Here is a 17,662-nt window from a genome sequence, read left to right as displayed (position 1 = left end):
ATTTCAAAATTTCTTTTGAAATTACCGAACGAGTGACATTTTTAAGCTGAATCAGGTAGGCTGTTGCAAACGATATGACAAGCAGTTAATGGAATAAAGTCAGACCTCACCGATGAAGTATCCTTAAATTGCGAAGCTGATGCGTAGACCTATCAGTGACGGAAGAAGGAGTAGTTTGTAGGGCTGTGGGAACATCACCATGAAATTGATGAAAAGTGAATGACGCGCAAGAAAGAATGTAGAGTGACCACAAATCAAGTAAAGGGCTAGTTAGGTTAGTTGTAGAACTAAACTAACAGTTTCGTGTATAAGCCATCTTGCTTTATCATACGACTTAGATAGTGGTTTCAGAAAAGAAGAAAAAGTTGACATCTATATAGTGGGGCAATAAGAGACGTAGGACTGAACTAAGCAATGGAACAGAATTTTTAAAACTGATCCAGGAAATATATGTTTGAGCTTCCTCAAAATTCCAAGACTCCTTGAAATCTTCACATTAATTAGTCCAATATGATATTTGAACGAAAGGTTTTCATCCAGAAGAATACCAAGGAATCGGACATATCGATCCTTAGGTCTACTGAGAGAACCCCTTGAAAGGTGAATATCAGTTAACTGAAGGCACGCCAGAGAAATGTGGGAAAAAATTTGAAAACTTGACTTAGCAACATCTAGGGCAATTAGCATCAAACCAAAGAACAACTCTCTCGAAAAGGTTCACTAATTTTGGAAGCATCTCAGACTCAGTTTCTACTGCAGTACAAATAGTGCTGTCATCAGCGAAGGCAATGAGAGCGTCCTCATCCTGCGAAAGTGAAGGATTTTTTTTCGCATTGAAAGATTCAGGATGACATAGGCGACAGCAAACTGAAGGTTTCTGCTTCTTAACCACAACTATAAGGTCATTAACATAAATCAAAAACAGAAACGGTTCAGGAACAGAAGCTTGAGGAACACCAAATTCAAGTTCAGACGAAAAGTAGGAAAAGGAATCGACGGAGATAGTTCTACCGGACAAATAGGAATCAAACTTAGTGTGAGCCTGTCCTCTTAACACCAATGTGTGATAGCTTATAGGGGAGACTTGGAGTACTTGGGACGTTTTTTTTTAAAACGTCACTGATCGCAAATGGTTTCAGCTGCAAGGGTAAATCCTGCTTGGTAATATAGGCAACGACAAGGAGAACGTCTGGCCCAAAACTCAGCGTTCTAAGCCATTTTGAAATTGACCAAAAAAGCTATTCAGCAGAAGTCCTCAAATGTCCCAAGTCTAAAACTAGTTTTATGCTCGGGACTAGGTCGTTTTGTACTTGAGACATAGTTTAATACTTGGGACGCCAGGGTTCCCATCTTTTTTAAAGTCAATTATAGTCATATAATATTGCAAAAAGATCAAAAGGTTAAATGTTAGAATGTTTACAATACATTATATACAGACATGTCAATCAGAAAAATGAATTGTCCGGCTTGGCGTTCAGTTTGGCCAGTTGGTTCTGGGTGTGGTAGCTTCGTTGCAACTTGCCACTTCTCAAACTGGTACGAAGCTTTTGTAGCTACATATTTCTGAAAAGGAGCAACCTTTGTAAAGTAACGGGCTTCAACCTCGCTCTCACCGACTTTGTTAACTTCTCCTACACTGTAAAATTTCTTTCCACGTTTTTCATCTTCCATGACAAGGACAAATTCCCCACTCTGTATCTCCATTCCTTCAATCTGATTCTCCGTGGTTTCATGAGATGTTGATGGGTGTTTGCTTTCAGCTTCACTGCCAGCTCTTACACAGTTTTTTTATTCTGAAGATGTATCAAATAAAGAAATGGCGGAATATTTCAGTTTTCTGCCAAACTTCTTTGCTGACACCATTTGGCAGGCTTTTTCACCTTTCATGCAGTTTGATTTTTCTTGTTAATCCGTCCAACTGCCTTTTCGTCAGTTTTCTTTTTCTTGGGCGTGTCTGTCAACACTTGGCAAGACCCACGAGCTCTACCTCCACCTCTAGATTTTCTTGGCCCAGCTTTGAGGAATGGTCTAATGTCACCTGGCAATACAGAACTGGAAGGATCCGTTGTTTGCCCTCCTTTGGGAGTTTGAGAGGTGATCGAAATCCGTATAGGCTTTATGATTGAGACAATGCTACCAACTTCTGCATCGGAGTCCGAGGGTGGCTCTACTGTTCCACTGCCAGACGTAGCTTCAGGTTCTGGCCTATGTATAATTAAAGATGGTTCATATTAATCATCAGTGAACATGTCGTTGTTAAATGGGGAAATCCCAGAAACAAGGAATCCTGACACAATGTTACTCGGAGTAAAACTCAGTGGGTAGGCTCTCCCAGGGAACTGAGGGATCTCATACATTGAAACTGGGATGCTCGGGTTATTCACCATCCGGTTCGAAATTGCTCTGTTGTAATGAAGCTTGAATGGGAACAACACAGTCTTGTCCAGTGGCTGCAGTTTGTGTGAGGTTTGTGGTGGAAGGGTTTGCATGACGATTTGATTGCCTTTTGCCAGCTGTATTGCATCAGTTTACAGATGGGATTCATAATTGTCAAGGATCAGAAGACAGGGATTCTCTACTTGTGGGCGTGCATAGGATATGAAGTGTTTCATCCACTCTACAAAGATTAAAGAGTTGGTCCATCCACTTTTACCTCCTCCAAAAGCCAGAGTTCCAGTGGGTGTTCCCGTGGTCATTCTGGGGGTCACTTTTTTTCTTGGGAAAACCAGGACTGGGGGAGTTGTGTTTCCAAGAGCTGACACAGTTGCAAGAATTGTAACAGTTTGGCCCCTCTCTGCGGAAGTGCTCCTTCCAACTTGTCTAACCCCTGACTTGGCAACAACCTTGTGTGGCTTCTGTACGGGGATCAGGCCACGTTCATCTATATTCTAAATATTCTTGGACTGAAATCTAAATTTTTCCATGACGCCCTTCAGTTTGTCGAAGAACGTGGAAACTGTATGTCGATTGAAACTTGTAGCCCTTGCGAGGCTGGTTTGTTCTGGTGTCCTTAAGCTAAGTGACGGATTTCTAGCCATAAAGCTGTAATACCAAGCTGTCCCTGCCTGTTGTTTGGTATCACATCCTGCAGAGTAAGATATACCATTTCTGTTGGCATATTCGTAGACTAGCGTTTAAAATTCAAAAATACCAAGCCTATGATGTAGCTTAGATGCCTCAATCAGGTAAGTTTTCAGTTCAGTTTCTTGTTCAGTAGTCAAAATCTTGTTGTGGGTCATTTTTGCTTGATATATAAAAGGGGTACTGACTGCATCTCTGCTAGAGTTCGTCATGTGGGAAGTGAGGTGCCTCTGTAGAGAAGTTTTGGACAGGCCATACATTTTAGCAGCTTCCTATACAGATGACTTTTTTGACAAAATATCTGCTATGGCTCGCCTCAAGGCTCCTTCATTGACTGGTGGGTTTTTCTTCCCCATGTCAATGAAAACTAGAAAAAAAGACTGTTCATAGAACTTAGAGGTTGAGTTTGCCTAGTCAGGGTGTGAACAGAATTAATCTTGAAAAGTACAAAGAGATCTAGTCGGGACAGAATTCAAGATTTGGTTATAGATTCTATATTCTTAGTACTCGGGATATGTCCCAAGTACTACTACTTGAGACTGTGCCAAGTATAAATTAAGGTGTGTATTGATACAAACAAATATAGCTTAGTGTTCACGGTAGATAACGCAGATACTCCTGGCTACACATCATTTCAATGTTCATTGCCAGTACATAGTTCTATTTTTCTGTAAATACCTGCAATGGCACACTCGCAACTAACGACACAGATTTCGGAAATCTTTGAAAATATACTTACAAATTCTTTGTTCACCTCTCTCTTGACAACCACATGGGTTACTGAAATAAAAATTTATGCAGACGCCACCTAGGAGTGAAGTTATTTAGAGGGCAAAATACCATTGCGAATGCTAGATGGCATCTTGTAGATGAAGGTGCTGTCCCAAGTACTCCAAGTCTCCCAAGAAGAATCCCATAAGTTGAGGAGTCAAAAGCCTTACGGACATCCAGGAATATTGCAGCACGGATAAAACCAGAGTCAAGCGCAGTGTGGAGAAAATTAAAAGAGTTACACGTGCATGTTCCCTAGAATGTTTAGCTCGGAAGCCAAACTGAAAATCATGAAAAAAACTTTTAGCCTCTAGAAAAGCTAGTAGTCGGGAAACCATGGTCTTTTCAAGAATTTTGCTAAAATCAGACAGCAAAGATATAGGTCGATAATTGGCTGGATCTTTTTGAAGTCCACCTTTATATAGAACAATTACTTTAGCTCGCTTAAGAGAAATGGGGAAAATCCCATTTTCAAAAGAAAGATTTATAAGCTTTGTCAGTCTATAAATAATTGAAGGAAGAAGAAACTTAACTACCATAGTTGGAACCCAGTCCCTATCTGTACCTATATTAGGTATATAAATTTACCCAAGTATCATTGAAATATAATGCTTTAGAAACAAATTTGGGCCATATATTGTAAATTAGGGGGATGGGGGTAAAGTATAGCGGGTCTACATGCAAAGTGTGTTAGGTAGTATTATTCTTCATATTATGAAGCAAGAATTGTTTTCTAAATTCACCCTGTCCAAATAATTTAGTCTCACCATCTCTAATGTGCAAATATATAGCCCAAATTATATGTTTCCCATCAATTCTGTCACTTGTTGCTATCTCTTCCCTCGCTAAGCTGAAAGAAACTAACGAAAGAAACCAGTTTCAAAGTGCGTCAATGGATGAAGAACTTGAGTGTTGGCGGTATAATGCATAAGTATCGTTACACAATTATGATCCTATAATAACCAACAGATTGTAATTCGATCATCGACCGTCGTGGTTCAGTTACTAGCGCGTTAAACTTTGAATCCAAATTACAAGGGATCAAATCCTTAATCGGGTATTTTTGTTGTCCTATTACGGTTTTGTTCTCTATATCCGATTATTTTCCTGCTAATTCACTATTCTTATGATTTTTTTTTGTGAATTGTGGAATGTTCCATACACTTTTTTAAACAAAATACGCCCCAGACCCCAGCCCCTTCCCCCTTAGGGGTTGGAGAACTCTAGGCATATGGTTCTGGAACCATTCAAAGTTGTATCTTCGAAGAAGAATTACTTATTATTATATGTATTTATTCATATAATTTACTTTTTATGGCACTTGGTAGATACCAAGTGCAAATTCTCTCGGTCTGTCGGTCCCGGTTTTGCTAGTTTAGGCACTCCCAGATAAGCTAGGACGATGAAATTTGGCAGTTATATCTGGGACCAGACCAGATTAATTAGAAATGCTCGTTTCCCCAATTCGACCATCTGAGGGGGGGGATTGGCGGGGGAACTGCAAATCTTGTAAAACGCTTAGAGTGGAGAGATCAGGATGAAATTTCGTGGTAAGAATAAGGACAAGCCCTAGATACCTAATTTACATAACCGGACTGAATCAGCTCTCTTTGGGGGAGTTGAGGGGGTGTTAATTCGGAAAAATTAGAAAAATTGAGGTATTTTTAACTTACAAACGGGTGATCGAACTTTAACGAATTTTGATATTTAGAAGGACCTCGTGTCTCAGAGCTCTTATTTTAGATCCCGACCGGCACTAAGCCATTGATTTTCTTTTTAAATTAATCTATTGATTCTTATAATTTTTCCGGAGCTCATGCCAAATGAGCTCTTGGCTCTTCCGACCTCGTCACAAGTGCCATATGAGCTCTTAGCTCTTGTTATGCTATTTAATAGACATAATAAAACTGTCCGTAATGTATAGAGAGAGATCAGAGCACTAAAAACCTATTTGCATTTTTTTTCTCTGACATTTTTCTATATCCCTTTTTGGATTATAATATAGTTTTCGCTCTAAAATGAACGGTTAGTTTTAATTTTCGTTTAATGTACGCCTATCATCATTACTACTGCTACAACCATTGCCTACTGATGCTACCAATTCTACTATTGATACTACTTCTCTCATAACCACTTTAAGCTGACAAAATATAAGACTGTCAGTATGTTTTATTTCTGCCTCGTTTGCTTGTCCAGAGCAACCCTGCTCTATTCCATGCTTGAAACATCTTCTTTTTTTCAGGCAAACGTTGAGTATGTCACAATTTTCGTGCATAGTCGTAGATGAGTGTCATCATGCATTTGGGAATCATGTCTATGTAGATATTTTGAAAAAGGTCAAAAGCTGTGCAGAGCAATCAAGACCAAGGATTCTCGGCCTTACTGCCTCACCTTTTCCAATAAAGTCTGATGGAAGTCACAATCTTCGTTTGTCCAAATTCTTTGAACATTTAGAACCAGCAGTGATTTTTCGTCCTTGTCTTTCATATAACCGTGAGCAAAAGGAGAGTTTTGTTACTCTTAAGATACCGAATGAAATTCGAGCATACATTCAAGATGCCCAAAACCAATTTAACGCGTTCATACAACCCATTCAAGTATATAGAAAAGAATTTCAAATACTAACTAACTCGAACACGCACATAGTGAAAGGCCAGTTACGGGCTGTGAAAGACAATATTTTTAATGACAGCTATGCTACTTATGGTTTCAAACGTGAAGAGATTGAAGGGCTTTTCGGTTTATTAGGATCAATTGAACTGTGCCGAGACATCGGGATTCAAGAAGCAGTTGCTATGTTATCAACTACTTATGTTTCTGTTGTACCTGGCGTTCAGGATCTCATTTTACGGTATAAAAATTATCAGACTATTTCTTCAAAGATGATGGAACTTTATAAACGTATCAGAAACCGCAATGGGTCTAAAGTTCTTGTTTTTGTTAGCACCAGAGAAGTATGTAGGAAGCTGTGGAGGCACTTATCAAATGAATTTCCTGAATTAAATCCTTTGGTTGTTGTTGGTCATAGCGGTCACGATGGTATGGGCTGGGAAGAACAGCAGAAAAATATATCTGAAGAATTTAGCAGAGGAGATAGTCATCTGATAATTTCGACGTCTGTGCTTGAAGAAGGGATTGACGTTGCTGATTGTGGGTTGGTGATTCGATATTCAAGTGTGTTATCAATAATACAGAACATACAAAGCAGAGGGAGAGCTAGACAAGCCAATAGCGAATATGTGGTCTTTACTTATGAAGAAGAAACATGCAGACTTGAAGAACTACAGAAGAATGAAAAGAAGTTAGATGAACTCCTGCAAGAATTATCTTCCCAGAATCGCTTACCTTCATTAACGGCTTGCCACATCATTCAGGAGTTAAAAAAGATTGATCAATCTTTATTTGAAACTACTATGACAAAAAAGCATAAAAAAGAAGAAGACCTAACGTGCCTAGTTAGACTGATCATACACTGCAATCAAGACGTAAACCTGCAAAATCTTGAGGTGAATATTGCCTTTTTTTCGATAATATTTATAATTTTCATACAAATAAAAAACGAAATTGATTCCAAGTTTTTTGGAATCCTTATGTTTTGGTTTTCTGGAAAACTTCACGTTCTTTGACGTGTGTTTAGTATTCAAATCCGTCGTTAAACATGGGTCATGTAATAGTCCGTCTAATTTAATCATTGATAATATATCAATCAATTTTAGGATAAATGAGCAAGTTCGTTGTGTTAGATGTAAATTTTGTATAATTGCTTACTAGCTCTTTTATAGTAAATCAAATTACATGTTAAATGGAGGCACTCCCCAGAAAGATTTTGTGTGTGGGAATCCATCCCCTCCTCCCTTCCCTTGGTATGTTTAGATATCACGGCTTGAAAAGTCGTTTTCTCCATTTATGCTTTCGCTTTAGTTTTTTATTCATTCTTTATATGAATACTCCTTATACAAATGCTCCTTGGCCTGTAAAGGAGGGGGAAGACACACAAGTCAATTAAATACTAACTTCAAGATAACTCAGCCAAAAAAGGTAAGTAAATAAGTAGACAAAACGCTGAATAGACTCCAATGCCTAGAGCCTAGACAATAAAAGAAGGATTTTTAAAAGAAGCTGGGAAATTTTTTTTACACATTTTTGTAAAAGCTAAATGACTGTCGCCTTTGGAAAAGATATTCTTATGGCACTAATGTTGAACTGTTTTATGATTTTTTCTCGTTGTTGCCGTTAATGTCGCTCTTTAGTGACATAGTAATGTCGCAGAAGGGAGTATTCCGTGAATTTCCTTTCTTTTGAGACCGTAGCAATGCAATGATCTGTTAGCTTTCTGATAATTTATGGATTGTTATTTTACTTTGAATTTCGAGGTTGAAAGGGAAAGGCTATTTACAGTAATACAGATTGAAAATGTGCACGATATCTGGTCTTCTATGGAGCTGAAATCACCCCTCCCCCCATTCTGTTGGCAACTTTTCAATATTGCGGTGTCTTAACCCTACACTTAATTAAATAAACTCTTTCATGCTTTGTTTTATTGTGGCTGTTAGCGTGTCTGAAACTGCGTGTCTAAAATTGTCTTTAATACTTTGTGTTGGAAATGTGTGTGTAAATTTTTTATAAAAAAATTATGTTCTGTTGTCTTTATACGAAATTATGCATTTATGGGTTTGTGACTACTGGTTTGGCTAGAAATTCCTGGCTACATACCTGAGTGGCCGCCAAGAGTGACCGCCTAGCCCCAAGAGTTGGTTCTCTTGGGGCTAGTATGCGACGTCCTTGATGTCATTACACAAACATTTACTTTTAAATATGGTCATTGATCAAAGAAACGAATGGAAAATATGTGTATGCTAAACATGAATTCTTAAATATCCTGGTCACTTTATTATTAATTTTTATATATTTTTTTTTTTAGGAGAGAGTTATCAGCACTCTGGAGTCTCATCAGCTCCTGTTAGTCGATGAAGTATCGGATGAAGAAATAGAATGTTCCTTGTTTTCGAAAACCATCCCAATTACATTTCGTGCTAGTTCTTTTACAAGGGGTAAATCAGCCGCTGATGCATATGCGGAACTTTGCCGGTTGTGGAATTTTAGTATCGAAAATAACCCAAACTTTAGGATTTGGTCATGTTTTCAAATGCCAAGTAGGACAAACAGATCAAGTTGGAAGCTTGCTGGTTTGTCGTTCGGTAGTTTTGTTAATGAGCAGACGTTTGAAGAATCGGTTGTACTTCAGTATCCTGAAGTCGAAAAGATGTTGCACTTAAATAACAATCGAACCTTGGAAATTGGGATCTATGGAAGCGGATATAACCGAAAAATCATAATCAGCTATTCAGGCATTCTTGACTTTGCATTGCTGGATTCTACTAAAAAAGGTGTTATTAAACTGTATCTACCGTATACACATATGCCAGTTTTGATGTCGTGTGATGAAGAAACTCAGTATTTGAATTTAAATTTTAGATCTGGATTGGAACCACGTGATCAAGAAATGCTCACTGCTTTTGTGGATAACGCAGTTTTAGTTCTATCGTTAGAAGAAAGCAATTCCAGACAAGATGGATGTCGTTTGCTAAGAGCCATTTTGAATAATCCTGACAACTTTCCGATTAAATTATATGATTCCTGTGTTGCAGTCGTGTCTTGTGACCAAGAAGATGCTTATGATTCTGACGATGATTTTGAAGATCAAGATTGTTTATGGGATTCATTTTTGACGGCATCTACCAAGACCAAGGAATTCTTTTCCCTTGCTTGGAGTTTATCTGTCATCAAAAGTCAAAAAACCGTTGCATTGTCCAAAATGGCTCTGAGAAAAATATTGGCAACTTTAGATAGTACAAACTATTTAGTGGAAACTCAAATGGCGTTGAATTTGTATCTCTTTGCTGAAATGCATATGAGCTATTGGTTTGACTATGACTCCATACTAAAGATCGGTTTTGATAGTGTTCTGTGTCGTAGTGCAAGAGACACTGTGAATGCCGATAATTTTCTTGTTGGCAGTGTTACTGTAACTCCAACAACAGTAGTATACTATCCAATGATGACTGTGAAGATGAATAGACTGTTTAGGAAATTTTCTAATAACAGTTTTGTTATTGTTACCTTCCGGGATGAAAATCTGGAGAAACTTCAAGGTAAAAACTCTTTTGAGTTTGTGAACTTTGTGTTAAATAATGGACTTGAACTAAACGGAAAAGTATATTATTTTTTGTGTGCCAGCGCCAGTGAGCAAAGAAGTCACAAGGCTCTATTTATAGATTGCAACGGCATAGAAGAAGCTAATAAATTGAGAAGTCAGATAATTCTAAACCAGTATGAGTTTGATTCCGTTGCTCAGTATTTATCGAGACTTAGTCTTTTTTGCACTGCAGATACTCCCACCTTTGACGTACTCCCTGAAAGATGGGCTTTTGTTGAGGATGTATTTGCAGGAAACGGTGATTGTCTTACAGATGGTGCTGGATTAATCAGATTTTCTGTTGCGAGCCGAATCGCGAATATACTGAAATGTAGTGACATTCCATCGGCGTATCAGATTCGAATAAGTGGTGTGAAAGGTGTCGTTTTAGCTGTAGATGATGAGTTTTTTAATGAAGTGGCAGGATTTGATAAGGATATTTTGATAAGAAAGTCTATGAAAAAATTTGAAAGCGATGATTATAACTTAGGTATCGTTTCCTATTCCAGATTCATTCCAGCTAAACTCAATCGTGAAATTATAACTCTTCTGGAATCGATTCATTCCGATGTGGTTGAAGAATTGCATGTCCTACAAGAGAAAGCCCTATCTGGAAATGTTGAAATGCTAATTGATCCGAGATTTGCGGCTAGAAAACTAAAAAAATTGCCAATCGATTGGAAAGTTGAACAAATTCAGCAATATTTTGACCTGCTCAATGAACCATTTTGGTTGCAGGTTCTGAAAAAGTTTTTTGAAGTTGATACAATTGACATTGCCAAAAAGGCAAAAATACCAGTAAAGGAAGCAGGTCTGTTCCTTGGCGTTGCTGATCCATTCCACATCCTTAGCCAAGAAGAAATTTTTCTACAAATCCAAAGAAATTCTGATGAAAAAGTAGCTGTTGTAGAAGGAATGGTAGTACTTATGGTTATTCTAAATCTTATTTCTACTCTTGTCTTTTCCCAAAATTGTTCTGTCCTTCGTCTTTTCACCTCCTTCTCTGGCCCCTCTCCTTGTCTCTGTCTGTATGATCTTTTACTGCTTCATCTACTATTTATTATCTATCTGTCCTTCTTACGGAAGAGTGTATTTCGCTATTTAACGAAATGAACCTTTACGATTGTGTTGATAAAAATAATGTTTAAAATCTTATAAAATAAGGTTAGTAACTTTGGTCTAGGCTATGAAAAAATGCCACCAAGGCAAGCGATTCTATTTTTTTTCCTTCCATCTCTCTCTTGTTCGATCGTTCTGCTATGCTTCTAGTACTGCAACCGTGAAGCAGGCTATTTGCCTGAAAAAGAACTAGTGCTATTGTTGGTATTGTCCTATTCATGTGTGCCACTTAAAATTTGAGAAATCTAAGTATGTAATAGGAATAATAATAATTTATTATCACCCTCTTGATTAGTTTTACACCCAAATGACTGAGAATTGACTTGAAAACACCAACTGACTTGAACTTCAAGTGCTTAAATCATTATCAAACATTTCACTATTTCACTATCACTGATTTATTCCACCATATATGTTAGATAGGTAAGGGAAAAATTTGAGATTTTCTTGCACTGGTCTTCAGATTAACCCCACATTTCTTCCATCTTCTCATGTTTGTCGAACACATGATAATTATTACTAATTGAATTTTTTTTTTAAATTGGACTAGTACAAGCAGGTACGATGCAAACACTGAGCTGTAAGCAGTGCCTAATGTTTACTCTTTAAATTACCTTTAACTTTTATTAAAATATATTGTTTTTCACATAGTTTCTCTTTTAACTCACAGTACGTATTGGTCTTATCAATCATCACTCTTTTGTTTTAGACAGAGTCAAAAGTTATTGTATGGCAAGTAGCCCCGCCTCTTATGCCCCCTATTCTGAATGACATCCGATAAAAATTTTAAAATAGACATTTTGTTCAGCATAGTTTAAAGGTTCAATAAATACACATCTGGGGATGCCCCTCCCCCCCACACCTGAAATATGTTGTATATGATCCGTCCATTGTTTACATATAGTATTTGTTATTGTGATTGGGGGATACTTTTGACCCTTGGTGTCCAAAAAGGCTAAGGGCATTAACGTGATTCTTTTAGGAAATGTTCAGGGGAGTGTAGATCAAAACACACTTTATGCATGTATGATGTCAAAAAGGTGTAACAAGGTTGCAAAAAGGTGTATGTGGTAGGGTATCAAGTTTGCACTTCCAGGAAATGGTAAAAGGTATGGTCAATTGACCAAAAGGCAGTATTTGCACAATGCTGCCTCTACTGCAACTGATACTTCCACTGTGTGCCAACCCACTATGTGCATGAATGTTGCCAAAAGGGTTTGTCAGTAATTATCTCAGTAACGGCTTAGAATATTAAGTTGAGGCTTCCAGGACGTGTTGGCGATGGATGTCTAAACAAAATAGATTATGTTCATGCTACTAGTTTCAGTGCTACTCTACTACTTCTACCAAGGGCAAGAATATTAAGAAGGAATTTTATGCATGTTGACGAAGATGTTGAAAAATCAAAATGCAATATCCATACAGGTGGTCAAAAGAAGCATCAGCAATATCTCGAAAACAGTTAAGAATATTAAATAGACACTATTAGGGTATATTGAGGGGGATTTTGAATTAACCAAATGGTACTATGTGCATACTAACACCGTTTCTTCTACTACTACCACTCCTACGATTTCCACTAGGCTACTACTGAGACTAAGAGCTGAATTATTGCTTCCATTAAGTGGAAGCATTATGTTCAGAAAATCTAGTGGGATGTTGATCAGTAATTTCTTAGGTATAGCTTAGAGTATTAGGTTGGAACTTTCACGGCATGTTGAGCTAATCAAAAGGCACTGTGTGTATGCTGCTACGACTACTAAAACTTTTGATGCTAAGGCTATTTAAAGTGAAACTTTCAAGAAATATTTAGGGAATATCGAACTAGATAAAAAGAAACTATGTACATCTAGGTTGTCAAAAAGGTGTATTAGTAATATCCTAAGAACAGCTTAAGGTATTAAGTTGAAGCTTTTGGGACATGTTAAGGGGGATGTTGAACTACCCAAAAGACACTTGCTGCATACTACTACTAGTACTACTGCTACTACTACTAGTACTACTGCTACTACTACTACTACTGCAGCTGCTAATTCTACTACTAATTAAGTTAATCATATTAAGACAAAACTTTCAAGGAATGTTCAGGAGGAAGTTAAACTAAATTAAAATGCACTATGTGGATGCAGGTTAGCAAAAAAGAGCGTAGCAGCTTTGTCCCAGGAATAGCTCAGAACATTAAGTTGAAACTTTCAGTTTGCGGGGGGATTTTGTACCAACCAAAAATTACTATATTCCTTCTACTCCTGCTACGTCTAATGCTTCTATTATTGTTGCTACTAAGGCTAAAGGTAATTATGTTGAAATTTTCTTATAGTAAAATTCAAACTTTTAGGGCACGTAATATGTTGAATAAAATCAAACTGCACTATGTGCTTTCAAGCTGTCATAAGGGCATATCAGCAATATCTCATTAACAGATGAGAGTATTAAATTGAACTATCGTCGCAACTACCACTTATTGTGGTTATGCTACTCCTACTACTCCTATTGCCATTGTTTACGACTGTGACTACTTGTTCTACGGCTCCAAACACTTATAACTGCGACTCTGACTTTTTAAAACTACGATGGCTATATAACAACTTATATGCGACGACAACTACTTGTAACCTGTTTTTGCGAATACGTGACGACAATGACTATGACTGCTTGTATCTGCAGCCATAACTACTTGCAACTGTTACTAATACTACCACTATTGAAATAAACCAAAGAACTTTAAGTACATCCAGGCTTTTAAAATGACATTGATGTAACATTTCAGTTATGAAATAGGGTATTAAATTAACTTTTAGGGAAAATTGAGGAGGATGTAAAAATAGATCAAAATAAACTGGGTGTATCCAAATTGTCGAAAAGGTGACCGTGCAGTATCCCAGGAAAAACGCAGAGTAATATTTTCGATCGTCAGGATATGTTTTTGGGTTTGTTAAACTAAATCAAAAGACACACTCGGTAGATCCAGTCCTGTCCAAACGGTGTTTCTGCGATATTTCATCAACGGCTAAAAGTGCTGAGTTAAAATTGTCGGAACATGTTGAGTGGGAAATTGAACGAAATCAAAATTCACTAACACGGTATTTCAGGAAAGATTACGGAAATTAAGTTGAAACTTTTTGGAAATGTGGAGAGGGTAACTGATTAATATTTGTCTATATTCAGGGATTTAACATAATGGAGGCTAAAATTCTGCCAGCCCTATTGAATCCCAAAGATTATGCAGATTTTCAACCCACGTATGTACTTCTCTGTACCCACCAATCCAAGTAGAACATTTGTTAGAAACTGATGCAAAATTTTGTCTAATATATATTAAGTTAAAATCGGGATTTTTATAGAGAAAAACAAAAATTGTTAAATTTTCTTTTCTTAGCCAATGAAAAACACTATATTTATCAAAAAAGAAGAGGAAACTATTAAAAAAAACAACTTTCCATAAAAGAAGGTGTCTCAAAGTTAAGCGCTACAGTAAACCAATGATGAGCGGAAATAAAGTCAAATAGTATTTCAAGTGTAAAATTATAAAAAACAACTATCAATAAACAAATGAAACCAAATAAACAGAAAATACAATAAATAACCAAGTCAAATTCAAAACACGCAATAACTACCACAAAGCGGAGTAGAGCTAACGATTCCTGTACTTTCTAAAGATCAGAACATTATTCGCACTTTTCTGAAAAAAATTTATTTAGATCGTTTTTATGGCACTTGCAATTTACCAAGTCACATATAGCGATCGCAATTTCTGTCGGTCCCGGTTTTGCTAGTTTGGGCACTCCCAGATAAGCTAGGACGATGAAATTGGGCAGGCGTATCTGGGACCAGACCAGATTAAATTAGAAATAGTCATTCCCCCATTTCAACCATCTGGGGGGGGGAATGGGGGACGGTGAATTTGGAAAAATCAGAAAAATGAGGTGTTTTTAACTTACGAACGGGACATATAGCGATTGCAATGTCTGTCGGTCCCGGTTTTGCTTGTTTGAGCACTTCCAGATAAGCTAAGACGATGGAATTTGGCAGGCATATCAAGAGACCAGACCAGATTAAATTAGAAATAGTCGTTTCCCGTTTCTACCGTCAGGGGGGAGGGGATTGGTAGGACGGTTAATTCGGAAAAACTAGACAAAATTAAGCGTCTTTAACTCTCGAACAGGTGATCCGACCTTAATGAAATTTGATATTGAGAAGGATATTCTGTCTTAGAGGTCTTATTTTAAATCTCGACAAGATCCGGTGACATTGAGGGGAGTTGCGGGGGGAAACCTGAAATCCTGGAAAACGCTTGAAGTGGAGAGATTGGGATGAAATTTGGTGGGAAAAACAAGCACAAGTCCTAGGTACATGATTGACATAACCAGAACGGACCTGCTCTCTTTGGGGGAGTGGGGGGGGACCTGATTCGGTAATTGGGAAAAAAATGAAGTGTTTTTAACTTACGAACGGGTGATTGGATCTTAATGAAATGAACAAGATAGTTGAGAAGAATTTTATTTGCCCATAAAACAAAGGATTGTTCTTCTTAAGTATGGCTTGTGGTCTAGGGGTATGATTCTCGCTTCGGGTGTGAGAGGTCTCAGGTTTGAATCTCGGACCGCCACAATTTTTACATGAAGAAGATCCGAAACTAGATACGTGATCAATATAGCGACCGCTGAGAGTTGGCTGGCGTATCAGGGACCCGACCAGATCAAATTAGAAATATTCGCTTCCCTGATCTGATCATCTGGGGGCGAGTGGAAGGACGGTTAATTCGGAAAAATTAGAAAAAAATGAGGTATTTTTATTTTACAAACGGGTTATTGGATCTTAATGAAATTTGATATTTAGAAGGACCTCATGTCTCAGAGCTCTTATTTTAAATCTCGACCGGATCTGATGACTTTGGGGGGAGTTGGAGGGACAAACCGGAAATCTTGGAAAACGCTTTAAGTGGAGAGATCGTAATGAAACTTGGTGGGAAAAAGCTCTTGGTACTTGGCTCTTCCAACCTCGTCAAAAGTGCCATATGAGCTCTTAGCTCTTGTTTCCTTTTTCATAGGAAGCCCAATGGCGCTGTCTAAGTAACAGCAATGTGGACACAATTTATTCTATCGTTATTTTTTGGTTTCTTTAGACTAGGGATTTTGTATAAAAAGAGTTGTCATAGAAACTGCAGAAGGAGTTCATTCGATTTTTAATTGAGAGGGCTAATGCTCTTTTTAATAGTTGAAAGTGATTGAAGGGTAATCAGTTCCCCACCCCCATCATCTACCGAAACACATCTAATCGAAATTTTGAGATAGCCATTTTGTTCAGCGTAGTTGAAAGTTCCAGGAATTATGTTTTTGATGATGACATCCCCTACAACCCTGAAGACAAGGGTTGTTAGTTATACCCCAGGGGCGTAACTTTCATGTGAGAATCTTTTTTCCAAGAGGCATGGGTTTGATCCTAGTTGTGACGAGTTATTTGGTTTGAGTGGAGGATCAGTGGCGTGACTGTGAGCTCAGCCAGAATCAACCCAGCTCTAAATTGGTGCCTGGGGAAATCTGGGTAAGGTAAGCAGGAAAGGTGTGTGAAAGGACAAGTTGGTCGGCCCCAGCCCCCTATTGCATTTCCTGGCTTAAGGGCCATGAAACGGAGATCAGCACCGCCGGTTTGGACCTTAAGGGTCTAGTGCCATCTTACTTACTTACTTATGTCTTGGGGGCATATAAGATTTTCGTAGAAGGGGTGTTCATATAAGTCAAAAGTGATTGGAGGGAACCTACGCCCATCATTTCCCCAAATACATACAATGAAAATCACACAGTTCGGGGCAACAAACTGTAGTAAGGAGCGACACGGCTCAATAGTAACCGAAACTCTAAAAAACAGAATTGTGATACCAATATATACATCAAAAGGATCGCATTTTATTCTGATTTTACATATATAAATTTCATCAAGTTTAGTCTTACCCATCAAAAGTTAAGAGCCTGAGAGAATTTGCCTTATTTTCGAAAAAGGGGTAAACACCTCCTAAAATTCGCAGAATCTTAATGAAAATTACACGATCACATTCAGCGTATCAGATAATCATACTGTAGAGGTTTCAAGCTCTGCAAAAATGTGGAATTTTGTATTTTTCGCCGTAAGAAAGATCACGGATGCGTTTTTTTTTATGGGTGATTGTATTGACCATCACCTCTAGAATGTCGTGAGAGGGCTCATTCTAACGGAAATTAAAAGTTCTAGTGTCCTTTTAAAGTGACCAAAAAGTTGGTGGGCGACTAGACCCCCTCCTACGCTCGTTTTTTCCCAAAGTCACAGGATCAAAATTTTTAATAGCCATGTTGTTGAGCATAGTCAAAAACCAAATAAATATGTCTTTGAAAACAACTTAATCCCCAACAGTCTCCGGGGGGAAGGGCTGCAAGTTATGAACTTTGCCCAATGTTTACATATAGTATTGGTTATTGCCAATGTTTAATGACGTTTTCAGTGATTATATTTTCATGGCGGTTG

At 37.8% G+C, this 17,662-nt stretch overlaps 1 protein-coding gene across 2 annotated transcripts in view; it reads left to right on the top strand.

Annotated features, from left to right (window-relative positions):
- Window positions 1-17,662, top strand: part of LOC136030426 (uncharacterized) — a 55,298-nt gene that overhangs the window by 27,150 nt on the left and 10,486 nt on the right. For both annotated transcript variants that reach the window (XM_065709395.1, XM_065709396.1), the window contains exons 3-4: window positions 6,095-7,358; window positions 8,774-10,966. In XM_065709395.1, coding sequence (XP_065565467.1) covers window positions 6,095-7,358; window positions 8,774-10,966 — 3,457 coding nt within the window. The remainder of the gene's footprint in view (window positions 1-6,094; window positions 7,359-8,773; window positions 10,967-17,662) is intronic.

This window comes from Artemia franciscana, chromosome 8 (assembly GCF_032884065.1).
Source record: "Artemia franciscana chromosome 8, ASM3288406v1, whole genome shotgun sequence".
NCBI classification, from domain to species: domain Eukaryota; kingdom Metazoa; phylum Arthropoda; class Branchiopoda; order Anostraca; family Artemiidae; genus Artemia; species Artemia franciscana.
This window is presented reverse-complemented; position numbering and strand designations above follow the sequence as displayed.